Below are 20,171 nucleotides of genomic sequence, written 5' to 3'. Positions count from 1 at the left end.
CTCCGCTATATGGTGAGTAGCTATTTTCCTTCTCATAATATGGTTATATTCAATCCTGGATTTTCCATTGTTTGGTATATACGAGACACCTTTTCTAGCAGTACATGTGGAAAAATTTATTACCAGCATGAGGTGCACTCAAAAACGGAACAGATAGTGTGATCAGATTAATCCTTACAAAACTGAAGGTTAGCACTTCCTTCTGCTGAACCCTTCAATTGTTGTTTATACTGAAGTTTTTTCTATAATACAGCTGTAAGAATATTGAAGCCACTTGCTGAAAACACTGAAAAAATATATCACTATAGTGAGTTTATTGTTTTCCTCCGATGCATAAAATTCTCGGTTTGTTAAAATTTGTTGTGGTGTTATGGATTAATAAATCATTAGTTACTAGAGAGCTTCAAAACAAAGCTTTGAATTCAGAAATATAATGTTTATTATTATTGTCGGAAGTATAATTGTCGTTGGGAAGGTCAGAAAAAACTACTAAATCATTAAATAAAGCATAAATAGATTTTTTAAAATGTAGAGATAGAACATAATGTTCTGAGTTATATATAAATGAGATTGCAGTGTGTTTAAGGAAAGGCTTATTCACAGGAAGAATCTGTGAATGTTTTCTCTAAATCCACTGTTGTTGCATCGAGGTGACTAAAGCCTGCAGTTGTCTACCTTCTGCCCTCTGGTAGTTGATATGCCAAGAGTTACATATGCCATAGCTCATAGCTTAAACTAAAAATCAGTATGCACAAAATGAAATGTGTAACATTAAAGGAATTCTCCATCGGTGCTTGATGGAACATGATGATAATGTTCAAAGTGAACTTATTTCCTGATATTCTACAAACGGACAAAATCTGATTTAGAAATGAAACCAGAGTATTATCTGCACCTTGAGACACACCATGTACATTTCACAACAATTTAAAATTGCAGGGACAAAACCTGGTAGTGTATGAATGACTATTATTTTCAGGACACTGTCACAGTGAAAGAATTTAACATACAGTCAACTGCTCACAGCGGTTCGGTCCGTAGGTATTCCGTAATATGCCTTCCATGAATAGAAAAATTGTTTTATACTTAAGAGAGTAGTCTTTGCAATATGTCGACATTGATGTATCTGCACTTCCTTCTCTGAGTGCATCGACAGTGCTCATAAATTCAAGATGCGAATAGGTTAACATTCTCCTTTCAAATGTTTCACAGCTGCGACCTTGGTCATCACAGCAAGCAGCAAAGTATTAACTATTTGATGGGACTCAATTGTTGTTCAACGAAGAAGTTTGGTAAACGGAAGGTGCTTCACGTATCTATTCAAAATCAAGAGCTGAAGCTGCAGAAGTATTATATTTGTGCCTGCTCACTACAAAGGTGAAAGACAATACTCTTTTCCACCATGTGGCTCAGTCTGTGCATCTTGGCAATCAAGTCTATCATGCTGATGACAGTGGATTTTTGTGGGGAAAGGGGAAACACGATGAGGTGAGAAGAAATTCTGTGCATTACCAGCTGAAATTTATTGTTTGGATTTTATTTGATGTTCAATACACAAAATTTAAAAAAAATAACGGTGTCCCCCCAGCTGCACACTACTATCCTTTCCCCTTCCCTGGCCCCTCCAGATTGCTGCTGCCATCCCACGTGGTAGTTGTATTCTGGCCCGAGTTGCTGGAGTTGGCAGTCTTGTGTGCATAAGATGTGCTTGCTTGTGGGTATTAATGATGTGGTGTGTGTTTCTTTGTTTCTCAAGACTGCTGATGATGGCTGTGGCCAAAAGCTTTGTGTAAATATCTTAATTGTGCCTTCCACAACTTGACGTGTCTTCTTTACGGTATGCAGCAATCTGTCATTTTCTACACTGTTAACATTCTACATATTTGTTCTTCATGTCTACACATCTGGAGACCTCCAACTGTAGTGCATAACATGGGGGTGTGTAACAGAATTGACTGTCCCTAAGGAACAGCTTGCTGGAATGAAGTTTCAAATTAAACGAGTTCGTCCACACGTGGAGCATGTCAATGCCGAAACACACAAGCACCACGACATCTGCAACATTTCGATGCATTAGCTTCACTGTCATCAACCATCTTCCATACAATCCGATCTAGGCCCCTTTCACCCATTTACAAATGTTAAAGAACACATTTATGGACTTTACTTTGATAGTGATGAAGCGGTGCAAGCAGGCGAGTTGTAGCTCCGTCAACCAAGTCCAACATCCTACAGTGATGGTAACGACAAACTGTCTCTCGCTGGAAGAAATGTGTTCATCGCTAGTGTGACTATGTTGAGAAATAAATATTTAGAGATGAAGAATAAATACGCAGAACTTAATAATTTTTTTAACCTAAAGCTTTCAGAGTTTTAACATATAATAATGAAGGTATTACTTTTCAGCAAGCCCTAGTAAATTATGGTGTCATGTAGAGCTTTGAGAAAATGCCTTCCCACACTCATTTAGACTTTCAGATTTGTGGTGATCAAGACTGATGCAAAAACCAGGTCAGTGTCACCACAAATGTAGTTAAAACTGGACTAAGAAATTCCAAGCGTCCATTTATTAAGTGATTTAAGAAAACTACAACTGAATCAAGATTATGGGATTGGAAAGTAAATTCTACTCTTCTAAATACAAAGTTCACTACCAGCCACTGGTGGTTTTTGGTGGTGTTAAGGGTACTTTCAGAAGCCAGTGAGGTAATATGTATCAAAACACACAGTGAAATTGTGGTCAGAGGATATTTCGATCAGCAAGAACAATAATGGGATGGATAGAGGAAATGGGGGAGAGGGGGGGGGGGGCACAAAAATAACCTAAGACTGGACTAGGATGGTGAAGAAAATTTGCCACACTCCTTTACAAAAGGAATCAGCCCAGCATAGGACCTGACTAATTTAGGGAAATATTGAAAACCTAAATCTGGACAGTCAGGTGGAAACTTGAAGCCTACCACTAAATTTTAAAAAAATACACTACAAAGGTTAAATAGCTATATGTTGGGTTGTTGTTATATAATCAACAGTAACACAACACCCAATGTTCACATCAGCGCACCACATATTTCCACAAAACCTTTTATACTTGCAAAACCCGAGGCCTTAGAGAAGACTAAATGAGACAGATGTAAATTCCTTCTACTGTCAAGGGAATGTGGATCTTGCTCAGCAGTAGAAAACTCTGTACTGCAGAGAGACGGATGGACTGTTCATGATCATTTCCATTCGTATGATGTAAAGATTCTTTACTTAGGTTAAGTAATTCTTAAATAGGCAAGGTGTAGTTTTCATACTTTTTCTGTCTTTTACCCCCTCTGGTCTGCAATTTTTGTTTTGCATCAGTATGTTGTTGCAAACTGCAACGAATAGCCAACATGTGTAGAAAAAAACAAATACAAAATTTCCTAGCAGATTAAAACTGTGTGCCTGGCCGAGACTCAAACTCAGGACCTTTGCCTTTCGCGGACAAGTACTCTACCAACTGAGCTACCCAAGCACAACTCGCGACTCACCCTCACAACTTTACTTCCGTCAGTTTGTAGTTACCAACAAAGTCATCGCGTAAAACACAAGTAATATATGGCATTCCCCAAGGAAGTGTTATAGGTCCTCTGCTATTCTTGATCTACATAAACGATTTAGAAGACAATCTGAGCAGCCCCCTCAGAATGTTTACAGATGATGCTGTCATTTAAAATCATTAAGAGTCATCAGGTGATAAGAACCAAATGCAAAATGATTTAGACAAGATATCTTTATGATGTTGAAAATGGAAATTTATTCTACATAATGAAAAGTGTGAAGTCGTCCACATGAGTACGAAAAGGAATCTGCAAAATTTCAGTTACACGATGAATTCAACTGAATACTTAGGGATTACAACTACAAATAACTGAAACCAGACCACATGCATAATGTCATGGGGAAAGCAAACCAAAGAGTGCAATTTGATGGCATAACACTCAGAAAATTCAAGAGGTCTACTAAAGAGACTGCCTGCACTACACTTGTTTGTCATCTTCTGAAGTATTGCTGTGTGGTATGGAATCTGCACCAGATAGAATTGACAGAGGACATCAAAAAATTCAAAGAAGGGCAGCTCATTTTGTATTATCACAAAATATGGGAGAGAGTCCCACAGATACATGAATTGGACTGGCAATCATTAAAACAGAAGCATTTTTCTCTGTGGCAGAACCTTCTCTTGACATTCTTCAGACAGTGGAAATTTTTTATTGGCACCCACCTACACTGGAAGAAATGATGATCACTGATAGCTTGAAGGTAGTCCGATGAATCTTTGCCAGGGACTTTATTGTGAATTTCAGAGTAAACGTGTAGGTTTAAAAGTAAGTGGAATTTGTCGAATTGGTATATCGATGACCCACTGGTCTTAAAAGCTCTCACCCTGTGGCTTCATGGATGGCAGGTCGAGGGTCCAAACGCACACCCTACTGTTTGAGCCTGATTAAGTCCTAAGATTTAATGCTTCCTTTCACTCTGAGAATGCTATATACCTATATAAGAAAATGTCATGCTGCACCCTGTGTAAGGTTTCACACTGAAATGTACATTAAGTATCCATCTTCCCCCTTTTCATAGGTCAAAGAAGGCTTTCCACCTCTAATAAAATCACACTTCTAGTAACACATTAATGAGTTGAAACCAGCATTTGGGTTAAGTGCATCTTTGTTATACAATTTTAATTTCTGATTTGGTACAATGTAAACCATATGAATAACTACTTAAAATTTGTCTTCCAATTTTCCAATGTTCTTTTATTTCATTATTTATTTATTAATTACTTAATTTTGAAACAACAACAACAAGGGCATCATTGTAATAAGACAGACAAAAATATGTTAAATATTTCCTAGTTTCTGATATTTTCAAATAATCACAATTTGTTTGTTAAGATAATGAACAATTCGCAATGCAGAATTCAGTGGAAAGTTAAATTTTTTTAAGGCTGCCTTTAACAAGCTTTGATGCCTTAAACGGCAGAGTGGTTTTAATATGTAATCAATTTTTTGTCTTCAGATTTTCAGCTTTTCTGGCTACTTGCTCTCATAATATAGAGTTAACCACTCCAGAAATCAACATTTGTTACACACTGTCTTCAGATAAGTTCTCTCGACTTTCAGATCTTTCATACCTAAGGAAATTCCATATCCACCAGCAAATCCTCATTAGTGGATAGTAATCTGTCACTAATGTTCTTGCTTATTCGAGGCATGCTGCCATGGGATGGTAGGTCCACAACTGGTCAGTACAATTTCCTCACTAATATTCTTACCAGATATTTTATCTAGGTTGGATCTAGTTTAAGTTCATGTCTATTATAAGTTAAATGTAGTTTTTCACATTCTCCATCAACAATTCTTCCCATTGGTCATTCTAATGCACTGACAAACAACCTCCGACTTTATTTTCTACTAAAACTCTAAGGCTTTACTCATAGCTCACTCTTTTCATGTTAAATGTTTTGAGAGGAACTTCTCTAATCTCTTACAGCCAGTTCCTTACTTTTGACAATTTTCTCTCACCTCATACAAGGAAAACTAACTGCACACTCAGCAGTAAGAAAATCAACACACACACACACACACACACACACACACACACACACACACACACTGCAGAAGAAGATTCAAAACAATTATGTTAACAGTGTGTGTTATTTTGGATAAGACTGAAACAACAGACACCATTTCTGTGTTTGATCCTGAGGCAAGACATTCTCCTATTTGAACATTTGATCTCTTTACAAAGACACTATACATTCCATTCAACTGCTCTTTGAAGCCTTTTGTGTGTCTGACAGAATTACAATGCCATCAGCAAACCTCAAATTTTTATTTCTTCTCCCCTAATAACTCTAACTCCCTTTCCAAATTTCTCCACGATTTCCTTCACAGCCTGCTCAAAGTACAGACTGAATAACATTAGATACGACTTGGAATAAACTACAGCCCTGTCTCATTCCATTCTCAATTACGGCTTTCCTTTCACGTTCTGTGGCCCTTACAACTCAATGCTGATTTCTGCACAGGTTGTAAATAACCTTTCACCCCGTCTTTTATCCCTGCCACGTTCTAAGTATCAAAGAGAGTATTCCAGTACACACTGTCAAAAACACTCTCTGCATCTACAAATCCTATAAACGTAGGTTTGTCTTTCTTCAATCTATCTTCTAAGACGAATCTTAGCATCAGTATTGCTTCGCACGTGCCTACATTTCTCCGAAAACTAAAACTGCATCCACACCAGCTGTGCCAAGCAGAGCTGAGGAAAAAGTTTTGGTGCAGTGTGGTGTGCCAGTGTGGATATCAAACCGTGCTACTCTGCACAAAAATAAACAAGTTTTACACAGTGCCGATACAGGGAAGGAAATGTTTCATTCACATGCAAACTGTTTGGATGGTGTTTTTTGTCTTTCCTTTTCTTGACATGCCACGAGCAGACTGGAACACTGTTGCCCGCCTATGGACACTATTCTGCTTTCTGCACAGTTCTGCACTGTGCATATGTGCACAGCGCTGTGCTGTGCAGGTGATGTGAGCGCCAAAGTTGGCTTCTACTAGTTTTTCTGTAAATAATGTGTGTTACTATTTCACAAGCAGAACTTATTAAACTGATAGTTCAGTAACATTCATTCATACATATCAAGAATGAAAGAAAACATTATTTCATGCTGTTTACGTATTTTAACAATACTGTCAGGGAACAAACCTAATCTTGGCAAGTGCAACACAGAATGCAATGCTCACAAATCTCAACAACCACATTTACAGATAGTTCCGATATTGTTTGTGTGTGTGATTTACATTTATTGAAATAATTATTGCACATCAACCCCTTGCTGCTACGTTTCCAACTAAGTATATTTCCTTAGACGTTTGTTTTTACATAAACAAAATGGTTTTATAAGAATAGAGACCATACTTTTATTGAACAGAATTTATCGACATACTCTATCTACATTTACATCTGCATTAATATGATAAAATGTGCCACAACAGCACAATTATCCGTCTTTTATAGTAGATTACTCAGATAAAAAGCTAAATCAACACAACACATTTGGTTTAACAAACAGTGTTTGCAACGCAAAATTATGCCAAAATACGTCTCCATAAAGACAAGAGGAACATCCGCCGCAGCAAACAAAGCTGTTGACGTCGCAAGATACACATGGATAAAGGAAGAAATGGTATCGTGTTCGTGACAACGTGTGTACACATCTAAAAGTGGTACATATGGCTATCACATCTAAGTTACACCCATGTGAGTTCGATGTTTTCGATCGAGAAGTTCGTCAAAGTGTAAGTGATCTTATTCACGACGTATTTTTGCAGCAGAACAAGAAATTATCTATGTTTAGGAAGGTGAGTGAACCTCTAACCTCAAATTGTAAACAAAATTTTTTGCAACGTGTAATTAACTTATCGAACTTGGTTCTGTCCCCAAAGGAACAAAAAGTGCTTGAAAAAGGTTTTAAATATGCTCCTCCCCACCCTCCATCAGAAAAACAACTGGATGTTATGAAAGTTGATATTGAATATGCCTTAACGAAAGACACCACTGCAAAATATATAGTTGCCAATGCACCAAAGAACGAAACCAAATTCGTGTGTAACATCCCACGGTCTATTGACTTTCACACCCTCAAGTCCTTAAAACAGAAATTACAACACCAAGGTATCGTTGCCACAAAATCTGATAAAGGCAACAGTATTGTGCTTTTGAACAAATGTGAATATGCGGATAAAGTTAATGATTTTCTGAATACCACAGGCTTCCAAGTCCTTCCGAAAGACCCTACTAAATTGTTCAGAGAGGATGTTAAATATGCAATCATTTCATGCAAAAGCATGTTCTCTGAATTTGAAGTAAAACTGTTAACTAATATGAACCCAGTGCCTCCTAGAATGTACGGGCTTCCTAAACTGCATAAACAAGATGTGCCTATTCGTCCAGTTGTATCATCATTCACTGCTCCATCTTACAAACTAGCCAGTAAACTTGATGTCCTAATTAAGAGCAAGACTAAATTCAAACCAAAGCATGGTATTTCAAACTCTGTGGACCTGGTAAACAAGTTAAAAGGTGTATCTGTCTCACACAGTGATAAATTAGTGTTCTTTGATGTCAGCAGTTTGTTTTCTAACATACCAGTAGTAGAATGTATTGACATTCTGACAGAGCTGATGCACAAGTCTAATGTCCATCCTGTGGAATTGAACGACTTGAGACTGGCCACACAGACCTGCCTTGTACAGAACTATTTCCAGTTCCAAGGCACTCTTTATAAACAATTAGATGGCTTAGCTATGGGATCCCCTCTTAGTCCACTGTTGGCTGAAATATTTATGGACCATTTTGAACAAAATTTTCTAAAAACAGAACCTTTGAGTGCAAACATCAAATACTGGTTTAGATAAGTAGATTATGTCCTATGTATGTGGACTGGTACTACAAGACAACTCAGCACATTCTTGAAAAACCTAAACAGTCAACATAAAAATATCCAGTTCACTATGGAAATTGGCAACAAATCCATAAACTTCTTAGATCTCACCGTTGAAATCAGTACACACACACACACATTGTTTCAAAATTTACAGAAAAACAACAACTACAGACACAGTAATACCTTCTTGCTCACAACACCCCATAGCTCACAAACATGCAGCTTTCCACTCAATGGTACACCGTCTCATATCTATCCCCATGTCCAGAGATGATTTTAAAGCAGAGTTAGATACAATAAAATTTATTGCCACAACCAATGGCTATAATCCAGTTCTTATTGACCACATCTTGCACAGAAAACAAAAACGGAAAATTATACCCCTCCTCTATGCCCCACCTGCTTCCCCATCCACTGTCTGCAAAAAATGGTGTACTCTACCATTTCTAAGTCAGGTATCACAGACTGTAGCCAAAGCACTGAAATCCTGCAAGTATAGGGTTTCCTACTATGTCAGGAACACTACAGCCCAGTGTGTTTTTAATAGCAAAGACAAGATCCAGTTATTAGCCAACAGTGGGGTATACAAAATCACCTGTTCTGATTGTGACAAATTTTACATTGGTCAGTCAGGCAGAGATATCAACTAGGCTGGCTGAACATGAACGCAGCTGGAGGTTGCAGAATTCAGACTCTGCATTTGCTGAGCATGTACTGAGTGAGGGTCACAACTACCAGCCAGTGTCCCATGTACTTCACTTAGCAAACAAAGGCCATAAATTCAACCTGCTGGAAGCCCTGGAAATTAACAAACATCTTGCTCACAGTCCAGATCTCATCCTAAACTTCATATAATCATCTTTGTTGTTCATTACTTCCCACACTCTCTCTTCCTACATATTCCCATTTTCCTGTAGTCATTAAGTTGTTTTATTTGTTGCAGTTGTCTTTGTATTCCACATATGCTGTAGTTTCAATAGTTAAGGGTTTGCTTTTAACTTGTACTTGTATTACTGTCCATGTTTAACTCCCCTTGTAGTTGTCTCATCAAATACTGTTCGTATTTTACTTTGCTCATTTATTTAATGTAAACTGGTATACAGCCACTGCTTTGATTATAGTGTTAATGTTAAAATGCAGTACCACCACACTCTCAAACTGTAGGTTCCCTCAAAACCTCAATTTTCCTGCATTTACTAATTTCTGTTTATCTTATTGATATTGTTTAAGTTCCTCGTGTACTCTGTATTTACATTGACAACTGTCTCTTCTTTTTTAATTGGTTGTGTATCACTCTCCATGTTTCATACCTCTTGATGCAGCCTTGTCTAGTACTAATTTTATCTTATTTCGTTAGTTTTGTTTATTAATAGAAACTGTTATGTAGGCATGCTATTCCTATTTTGTGTTAAAGGTTTTCCTGTCAACTCCATTGTTATTTATGTACTGTTCAGTTTTTACTATTTCATTGCAAAGATGTTACTCACTGTATGTTTCTACTTCACTTTAGATGTGTTACTTCTCTTCCAATGTTGTCTGCTAACATTTAACTTCTTTGGTGATAATACTCAGTAAATGTCTGAAGATGGCCTTGTAAGCCGAAAACCGGTTAGCAATAAAAATAATATTGTAGAACAAAAGAAAACTGGTGCTTTTCATTTATTATTATTCTTACCACACTTGATAATGTGGAGGAGAAACAACTGTCTACACATTTCCACATAAGCCCTGGTATTTCTTATCTTGTCTTTACAATTCTTACACAAGATGTATGTTGGCAGGGGTAGGATTGTTCTGCAGGCTATCAAATGCCACTTTAAACTTTCTCAATAGTGGTTCATGAAAAGAATCAATTCTCACTACTGGGATTTTCATTTGAGTTCACAGAGCATTTCCGTAATATTTGCAAGCTAATCTAACTTACTGGTGACAAATCTAGCATAACATCTCTGAATTGTGGTATGTTTTTCTTTAATCCGACATAGTAAGGAACCCAAACAGTTGAGCTGAACTCAAGAATGAGACACACACATGTTCTGGAGGTGTTCACCTTTGCTGATGAATTAATCTTTCCTAGAATTCTCCTAGTAAATCAAATGGTGACCATTCACCTTCCCTACAATCAATCTTATGTGCTCTATTCATTTTGCGTGGCTTTGCAATGTTACACTTAGATATTTGATTGACATGACTGTGTGAAGAAGCATATCACTAATACTGTGCTCCAACACTACAGAATGTGTCCCCCCCCACCCATCTTCATTAACTTAAATCTTCCCACATTTAGAGCAAGCTGCTATTTATCACACCAACTAGAAATTCCATCCACACATCTTGTCTCCCCTTGCAGTGCATGCAGCTTGTGGTCTACGTCAGCATGTTAGACTCCCAGCTGAATTGGACATTCTATTCATTGGGGAACTGGGTGTTCTGTTGTCCTCGCCATCATTTCATCATCACTGACGTTTAAGTTGCTGAATTGGCATCAAATAAAAAGACTTGCGTAGGTAGCCAAACAATACCAGATGGGGTCTCTCTGCCAATAATGCCACATCATCATTTCATTCCCCCCCCCCCCCCCCCCCTTAGAGTCACTCAATGACGACCCTTTCTTGTAAACTATGGCGTTATCAGTAAACAGTTTCAGATTGCTGCTCAGTCTACCCATCAGATCAGTTCCATACATAGAGAACAAAAACAGGCCCATTATACTTCCTTGGGGCCACTCTGAGCAGATACTCGTCTCCGACGAACATCTGCCATCCTGTACAATGTAGTTATACCCACATGACACAATGACAGTGTTGTGTGGCACTTTCTTTCAGAAGGATATAAGACAGGCAATGGATAAATGACTACAGAAAGGTCACATGCAGGTGTACAATATGTAATATGTTTAAATGTTCTGTATGGAAACTATTAGTGATTTTGTTACCCTGGGGGCATATAATGCCGTGTACTTGTGTTAAGTGGTAAGAAAAGTGAGGTGGTGCAGTGATTAGCACACTGGACTTGCAAAGGGAGGATGAAAGTTCAAGTCTGCGGCTGAACATCCAGATTTAGCGTTTGACAATATAATGTAACTGGATAGATAAAGTCTACTCACCAAGCGACGGTAGGAGAATACACACATAAAAAAAGGCTTTATGTATGCAATCTTTCAGAGCCAGTGGCTCCTTGCAGCACAAGGTTGAAGGGGAAGGAAGAGGAGTATAGTTTGGAAAAGTCACCAAGAACCTCAGTTCAGGGAAGACTTACTGGGCGGGATGACAAGGAAAGACTGATTCCTGGAGACTGCACCAGACGAGATTCAAAAAACCTGAGAGCTTACAGGAGGACTACACAGTAAGACTACACGGTAAGACTACACGGTAACATGCAAGACACAAATTACTGATAAAACATCGCCCATGAATTAAAAAAGAGTGATGAGGTACATGCATTGCACGTAACAGAGGTGGGAGGGGGACAGTGAAAAATAGAATGAATAAAGGAGTAGTTACTGCGCAGAACTGCTGAGGCGGAAGAAATTAACATTAAATAAGGCCAGGTGGGTGGCGAAAACCAAGAACATGTTGTGGCGCTAGTTCCCACCTCCAGAGTTCTGAGAAACTGGCTTCTGGATGAAAAATCCAGATGGCGCAAGTGGTGAAACAGGCACCGAGAACACAACTGTCATGTTGTACACCAATATCCTTGTCAGACACTATGCTCCTTCTGCACTTATCTCCCTACTCTATGGCTTCTACACCTGTGACTGTCCCCACTGCAAGACTTGCCCAACGCACCCTCCTACCATGGCTTATAACAGCCCTGCACTTGGCAAAACATATACTATCAAGGGGAGAGCCATCTGTGAAACAACGTACACCAGTTGGGCACAGGTAGATGTTGTATAGCAGGAACACACAATATCTTGTTGCAGAGCATGCTCTACAACATGACAGTCTTGATCTTGGTGCCTGTTTCACCACAAATGTCATATGAATTCTGGAGAGGTTTTTCTTTTTCCATCTCATCCCATCTAGTAAGTCTCCCCTGATCTGGGGTTCTGGGTGACTTTTCTGAAGTGTACCACTTTCCCTAAACCTCTCCAGTCCCTTTCTTTCACCCTTCTTCCTTCCCTTCAACTCGTCTGCAAGAAGGAGGAGTCACTAGCTCCTAACAGTTGTAAAAGTTAAACCTTTGTTTGTTTGTTTGTTTGTTTGTGTTGCAACAAACTGAGCATGTGCTCAAATCTTCCTTTGTTTGTTTAAGAAAGTATTAAACACTTAATATAAAATGAAAGAAGACACAAAGAAATAAACTCTACATGTAAGTACTGCATTAGGAGTTTGTTTCTCAATTTATTGTTACTCAAGCTGTACATTTGCATTTCTAAATTCACTCATTTATCATCAGTCTTCTTCCCCATTTTATTTTGAGACAACCGTCCTGCATTCCACACATTTCAATTTAAAGTCCAGTAAGAAAGTATTTTGAGATAACCTTCTTTAAAATGAAATGGAAACTGGTAAAGCTGGCTATTTTTTCCTAGCTGTTTTTCATGTCCCTTTCTTCTTTACTTGGCTCTCCTTTCTATTACACAGATGCCTTTTCTTTATCATTAACCTGCTCTGTTTTTGCTTTTGTATCAGTTTGTTGTTACCTGTCACATACTTCCACTATTTTCCTGAAGCCTCTATGTTCACACTAACGTTATTTGCTCTTTTTTTAAATGGCAATTTATAGTGTATCGAGACTACTTCTGCAAATCTTATTAGAAGCAAAACCAACAATTGCTGTTCTATATGGTGTACCAATCCTGCTGCGTTAACACCACGTAATTTCAAAACTTTATGATATTGCTGATATATATGGTAGTTTATTGATGTGTTATGCTAGTAATTATTTAATTAAGTTCAATAACATATCTCATTCATTTCCTTAAATTATCTGCCGAATTGAGTTTTATATGTTGAAATGTTTAGGTCTTGGCACACACCTGGTGTCTTCAGCAGTTTTAATGACAATATTTAGTTTCCTTTAATTGCATTAACATAGAAAGCATTAACTGTTGACATTTTTTATCTGTGTTTTGAGTAAACTTTTTGAGAAAAAGCCAACAACTACAAGTTTTCCTCATTAATTAATTGGAAATTCCCAGAATGAGATTTTCACTCTGCAGCGGAGTGTGTGCTGATATGATATTGGAAATTAATGGAATGTTTTAGTCTGTTTAAGGGGGCAGAGGAAATGCCAGTGTGCTTGTATGCCGTCAGTTTTATAGGGCAATGACAACATTTATCGTGCAAAAACATCTTACAGAACTGATGGGGAAAAATGTATAAAGTCCAAAATTATACTAATGCATATTTGTAACAGAAGTTTTGAATAACTACTTAGAACTGAGCAGACATACTTTATATAACGTACGATAATTGTGTGCATCCTTAAATCAGTTTATGTAGACAACTTATTCCAAAATCGGTATCCCCTCAATGCTTCGTTACAGTTACAAAATTAATCATAGTGTATTACACAGTTTTAAAACATTTTGAAAGAATAACGAAAGTAACATTTCCCACACATGCACTATCAATTCTACTCCCTTGCAAGACCAACAATAACTGGGCAACAAATTAGCACTTACCAAAATTTCCATCCTGATTATTACTGTGGAGACCAGAAGGTCCAGGAAGCAGTCCAGGAATGCCTAACACAATAGAGATTACATTAGCACAAACAAGAAATCACCAGAAACAGACATGATTTTCAGTGTTTCTTAATGATGGAGAAAGTCAAAAGCTGTTTTAACTGATTCCACCAAATGTGTGAATCGTGTTTACAGGGTAACAAAAAATTTGCATTAGTTAATTTACATACTGATTAATTACCTAAAATATTTTCCAAGCTTGCTTAGTTAGCTGTTCATAGGACTATTTTCCACTAGCACTGCTGCATCAGTTATGTAAATAGTCTCAGTTTCTATGGGTAATAAACAGTGCTCTAATGTCACAATGGTAACCTAATTGTAATGCAGCATCTGTTAATTACCGACTGTCTCCCTCACTATTAAAGTGCAAAAGTAGATACACAAGTCAACAAATTACTCATTAAATGCAATGTCTAAATACATGTATATATTGAATTTAAGATGAGATTGTATCTTTTTCAAAATCTAGGCGGCCAATGAATTTCATAAGCTGCATATAACCAACAATACATTGATGATGTGACTTACCAAATGAAAGTGCTGGCAGGTCGACAGACACACAAACAAACACAAACATATACACAGAATTCAAGCTTTCGCAACAAACTGTTGCCTCATCAGGAAAGAGGGAAGGAGAGGGAAAGACGAAAGGATGTGGGTTTTAAGGGAGAGGGTAAGGAGTCATTCCAATCCCGGGAGCGGAAAGACTTACCTTAGGGGGAAAAAAGGACGGGCATACACTTGCGCGCGCGCACACACACACACACACACACACACACACACACACACACACACATATCCATCCACACATATACAGACACAAACAGACATATTTAAAGACAGAGAAAGTCTCTTCTGAACCATATCAACAATACATTGAAATACACACTACTCCATTTACAAGGATGTAATAATAATGCTGTTTTTGTTATTGTCGTCTTCAGTCCAGATACTGATCTGGTGCAGCTCTCCATGCTACTCTATCCTGTGCAAGCTGCTTCCTCTCCCAGTATGTACTGCAGCCTACATCCTTCTCAATCTGCTTAGTGTATCATCTCTTCGTCTCCCTCTACGATTTTTACTCTCCACGCTTCCCTCCATCACTAAACTGGTGATTCCTTGATGCCGTAGAATGTGTCCTACTAACCGATCCCTTCTTCTAGTCAAGTTGTGCCACAAATTACTCTTCTCCCCTCATTCTATTCAGTACCACCTCATTAGTTACGTGATCTACCCATCTAATCTTCAGCATTCTTCTGTAGCACCACACTTCAAAAGCTTCTATTCTCTTCTTGTCTAAACTATTTATCGTCCAAGCTTCACCACTATACTTGGCTACACTCCATACAAATACTTTCAGAAGAGACTTCCCAACACTAAAATCTATACTCTATGTTAACAAATTTCCCTTCTTCAGAAACGCTTTCCTTGCCATTGCTAGTCTACATTTTATATCCTCTCTACTTCGACAATCATCAGTTATTTTGCTCCCCAAATAGCAGAACTCATCTACTACTTCAACTGTCTCATTTCCTAACCTAATTCCCTTAGCATCACCTGATTTAATTAGACCATACAGTAAAGCTGCATGCCCTCGGGAAAAATTACGGCTGTAGTTTCCCCTTGCTTTCAGCCGTTCACAATACCAGCACAGCAAGGCTGTTCTGGTTAATGTTACAAGGCCAGGTCAGTCAATCATCCAGACTGTTGCCGCTGCAACTACTGAAAAGGCTGCTGCCCCTCTTTAGGAACCACACGTTTGTCTGGCCTCTCAACAGATACCCCTCCATTGTGGTTGCACCTACGGTACAGCTATCTGTATCACTGAGGCATGCAAGCCACCCCACCAATGGCATAATAATAATAATAATAATAATAATTGTGGGATATGTAAGGCAGCAGGGGAGAGAACAGATAGTCAGTGACGACCCATGAATCAAGGATACTATACTCACTGAGACAGAGGAAGTTTTACTCGTACATGGAGTGGGAGAATTTACAGGGAATCACACAAGGAATAGTGATAACACAGTTTTAGGTCTACAACATCAATATAAGTATATACATAAAAACACATACAACTGAATTGCTGTGTAATCATATCTGCATGCTCAAATATCATAACCACCTCTGTTCCCTTAACAGCACAGTAGTAACATATACGTATCATCATATGAATTATAAGAAAATAAGTTTAGTTTTACCATTCCAATGATAAAGTCACTGACAATGGAGCACGAGCTTGAAATGGGGGAAGAACTACCTCAGCATTTGCATTATGTGCTTTCAGGACAACATAAAAAAATAATTATATATGGTCAGCTAAGGAGTTTAAGGCTCCAGTCCTTCCACATCAAAGTACTTTCTCTTGAACACTACACAAACTCACACAGTGACCTGAATTACAGAAGACTGCCAAATTGGAGAGAGAAAGCACTCATGTTGCCTTGCTGAATTATTACATTCAGCTTGTTATTTGTCTGTGTGTATTAGACAAAGTATAAAAATGAAGCATTCAATGCGCAAACCTTTATTGCAATGCCAATGTACAACTTATAATTTTCAATTACTTGTAGTAAAATTGTAGGGGAGGGGGGAAGGGGGGGGTGGGGGAAGGATGATATAATAAATTTTCCTGTGACTGAGAAGCTTACAAATCAGCACGGTTTCAGAGAGCATAGTTTGTGCGAAATTCTGCTTGCCATTTTCTCACATGGTATACTACGAACTATGGATGAAGGGCAACAGGCAGATTCCATATTTCTAGATTTCCGGAAAGCATCTGGCACATTGCCCCTTTGCAGGCTGTTAACGAAGGTACGAGCATATGGATTATGTTCACAGATATGTGAGTGTCTTCAAGACTTCTTAAATAATAGAACCAAGCATGTCGTCCTCAATGGTGAATGTTCATGAGAGACAAAGGTATCATCAGGAATGCCCCAGGGAAGTGTGATCGGACCATTGTTGTTCTGTATATACATGAATAATTTGGCAGACAGGGTGGACAGCAATCTGTGATTGTTTGCTGATGATGCTGTGGTGTACCGTAAGAAGCCAAAGTAGAGTGACTGTGAAGTTGAGTGACTATAGGAAGATACACGATGACAGACAAAATTTCCAGTTGGTATGATGAATGGCAACTAGCCATAAATGTGGAAAAATGTAAGTTAATGCAGATGAGTAGGAATATTAAACCTGTAGTTTTCTGATGCAGTATTAGAAGTGTCCTGTTTGACACAGTCAAGTCATTTAAATATCTGGGCTTAACGTTGCAAAGCAATATGAGATGGAACAAGCATAGGAGAAGTGTGGTAGGGAAGAGAAGTGGTCGACTTCGGTTTATTGGGAGAATTTTAGGAAAGAATGGTTCACCTGTAGAGGAGACCATGTATAGGATGCTGGTGAAACCTATTCTTGAATACTGCTAGACTGGACTGGAGAAAGACACCAAAGCATTTCAGACGCTGGCTGCTATATTTGTTATATGTACGTTGAAACAACATTTAAGTGTTACAGACATGAAAAGTAACTCAAATGGGAATCCCTGGAGAGAAGGCGAGGTTCTTTTCAAGACACTTTAAAGAACTGGGAGGATGGGGACGGGGGAGAGGGGGAGAGGGGGAGAAGGGGGAGAGGGGGAGAAGGGGGAGGAGAAAAGAAGAAGAAGAAGAAGAAGAAGAAGAACAGCAATAGTTGGCACTGTAAGCGTCTGAATACGCACAGCAACAGACGCGCGACACATGGCTGTTCCTCAGTATGCATCCTCAATGCCCAACATGACTGTCTCCATTAAGGATCGCATACTGCTTGTAAAGCTTTCTTTACAAGGACATAGACAGTGCGACAGTGACCCTGCAGAAGACACAAGCAGAGGGTATGAAAAAAGGCATTGGTTTGAAGTCTGTTAAGGGTCTGAAGAAAATAATTACAAAATTTGGAAAAAGAAGAGAGGTTCATTTGAAGTGCAGCATGGCACACGGAGGAAAGCAGTTGATCTGACATCTGTTGAAGTTGTGGCCACAGTAATGCACGAGGTGTTGAGCGATGATGTGCAAACGCGCAGTGCACGAGGAGTTGACAAAGTCAGATGTGCCTGCGAGCACGGTGTACGAATTCCTAAAAAACATTCTGCATTGCTACCCATACAAAATCACTCATGTTCAGGAGTTGCTTCCGCTGATATGCTAGCAAGACCAACATTTCCCCTGGAACTTATTGCCCTCATGGAAGTGGACAATGAACGGCTGTGGAACATTGTTTGGACAGACGAAGCCCATTTCCATCTCCGAGGACATGTCAATATACAGACTGCAGAATATGGACAATAGAAAATCTGAACGCATATCAACTGGTACCACTTCATTCTGCAAGGTAACAGTGTGGTGCAAGTTGATGGCACTGTTTATTGTAGACCCACTCGCAAATTCTATGGAAGTGCTGCATATAAACTTCATTCCAACCCTTTGACAGCATGAATGTGTGGGCAAGTTCATTTTTATGCAAGATGGCATTCGTCCGCACATTGTACAGCTGGCAAAGAGGCAGCTGCCAAGGCATTTCAAATATGCTAGAATTATCCGTAGTCATTTCCCTACAGCCTGACTGTCCAGGTCACCAGATCTTAATCCCTGTGAGTTCTTGCAGTGGGGTTCTCTGAAAGATGTGTGCAGTGCTCAAATTACAAACATAGCCAAATTGAAGGCACACATTGCTTAACACATTCTGAATGTAACCCCCAAGACACTATGATCAGCTGTGGAATACGCTGTTTCTCGATTTCAACTTATGGCAGGAAACTGTGGACAGCACACTGAACATGTCTTGCACCAGTCTCATGACAGAAATTGATGTCACTTTGCTTTTTATACGTTTTTCGCCCCAGGACAATTAAAACCCACTGTCATTTTGCTTCTTTGTGGTTTTCCCCATCCGATGTGGTATGACCTTGCCATGGTGGGTGGGCTTATCTAACTAACAGCACCACAACTGTTGACTGCTGAACTTTTGCAACCATGCATACTGATCAGTACAGATTTAATGTGAACCAAACCACAGCCATCTTATTACGATTCATCTGTCATTTGTAGCTGAACCCATTTATGTTTAAACATTTACAGCACCATCTACAGGCAAAAAAAAATTGTTTATTATTAAATGAAATTTCTCCCTGCATCAATAATATACTAGTCAAATTAGACATCATTCTGAGAAGTGGTTATCTTTCTACAGCATTTTGAGAAGCTGAAACTTCAATTGTGGACACCCTATAGTTACTGTGAGAGCATTCATTCAGGGAAAGGTCTAATAACTAATTTCACCTGTGAATGTAATAATGCAAATGAAGTGCTAAGAACAGAAAGCTGGCTGACATGAAATGTTTATACTAATGAAAATCTAAATTCCTATTGAAGTGTGTATCACACAGATGTACTGATCATCATCACTTATAAGGTTGTGTTTATTGCTGTAACTAATAAAATAGTATCTAGTGAGGTCATCATGAATTCTGAATGAAAAATAGTTTGAATGAAGGTACGTTGTAAAGACGGGGAATCCAGGATTACAAGATGGTTACAGCATAAATGGAAAAGTTCAGGATCATTGTATAACACACTTAATATAGGTAAGCGCACATCAAGGATCTGACAGGTGCGACATACTTGCCATGGTTTGACAGCCATGTAAGCAGACCTTTTCATCGCAAATTTAAATAGCCAAAGCCTCAGACAAATGAAAATGGAGCACAGTGGAAATTACTATAATGAAAATCATACAAGAGGCTTTCAATGAATTCAAAAGGATAATACTAAGATATTTTGGTTAATGTTAAATCAGCAATGGATCACAGCCACCTGTGTAGGTCACAGAGACCACAAAGGCACTGAAACAGAGAGACGGTGAAACTGTTTAATTCCTATTTCTAAAATTATTTCACCGAGGAAAACTGTAGTGCAGTATACCTACGTGATTCTCCACAGAGTATATGAAACAATT

General features: G+C 38.6%; 1 protein-coding gene across 5 annotated transcripts in view; it reads right to left on the bottom strand.

Annotated features, from left to right (window-relative positions):
* The window catches only part of LOC126262727 (protein abrupt), a 106,542-nt gene that overhangs the window by 34,997 nt on the left and 51,374 nt on the right, over nucleotides 1-20,171 (bottom strand). For all 5 annotated transcript variants that reach the window (XM_049959528.1, XM_049959525.1, XM_049959530.1 and 2 more), the window contains exon 6: nucleotides 14,112-14,174. In XM_049959528.1, the coding sequence (XP_049815485.1) occupies nucleotides 14,112-14,174 (63 nt within the window). The remainder of the gene's footprint in view (nucleotides 1-14,111; nucleotides 14,175-20,171) is intronic.

Source organism: Schistocerca nitens, chromosome 6 (genome assembly GCF_023898315.1).
Source record: "Schistocerca nitens isolate TAMUIC-IGC-003100 chromosome 6, iqSchNite1.1, whole genome shotgun sequence".
NCBI classification, from domain to species: domain Eukaryota; kingdom Metazoa; phylum Arthropoda; class Insecta; order Orthoptera; family Acrididae; genus Schistocerca; species Schistocerca nitens.
The sequence above is the reverse complement of the archived record's forward strand: the minus strand, read 5'-3'. Positions and strand labels throughout refer to the sequence as shown.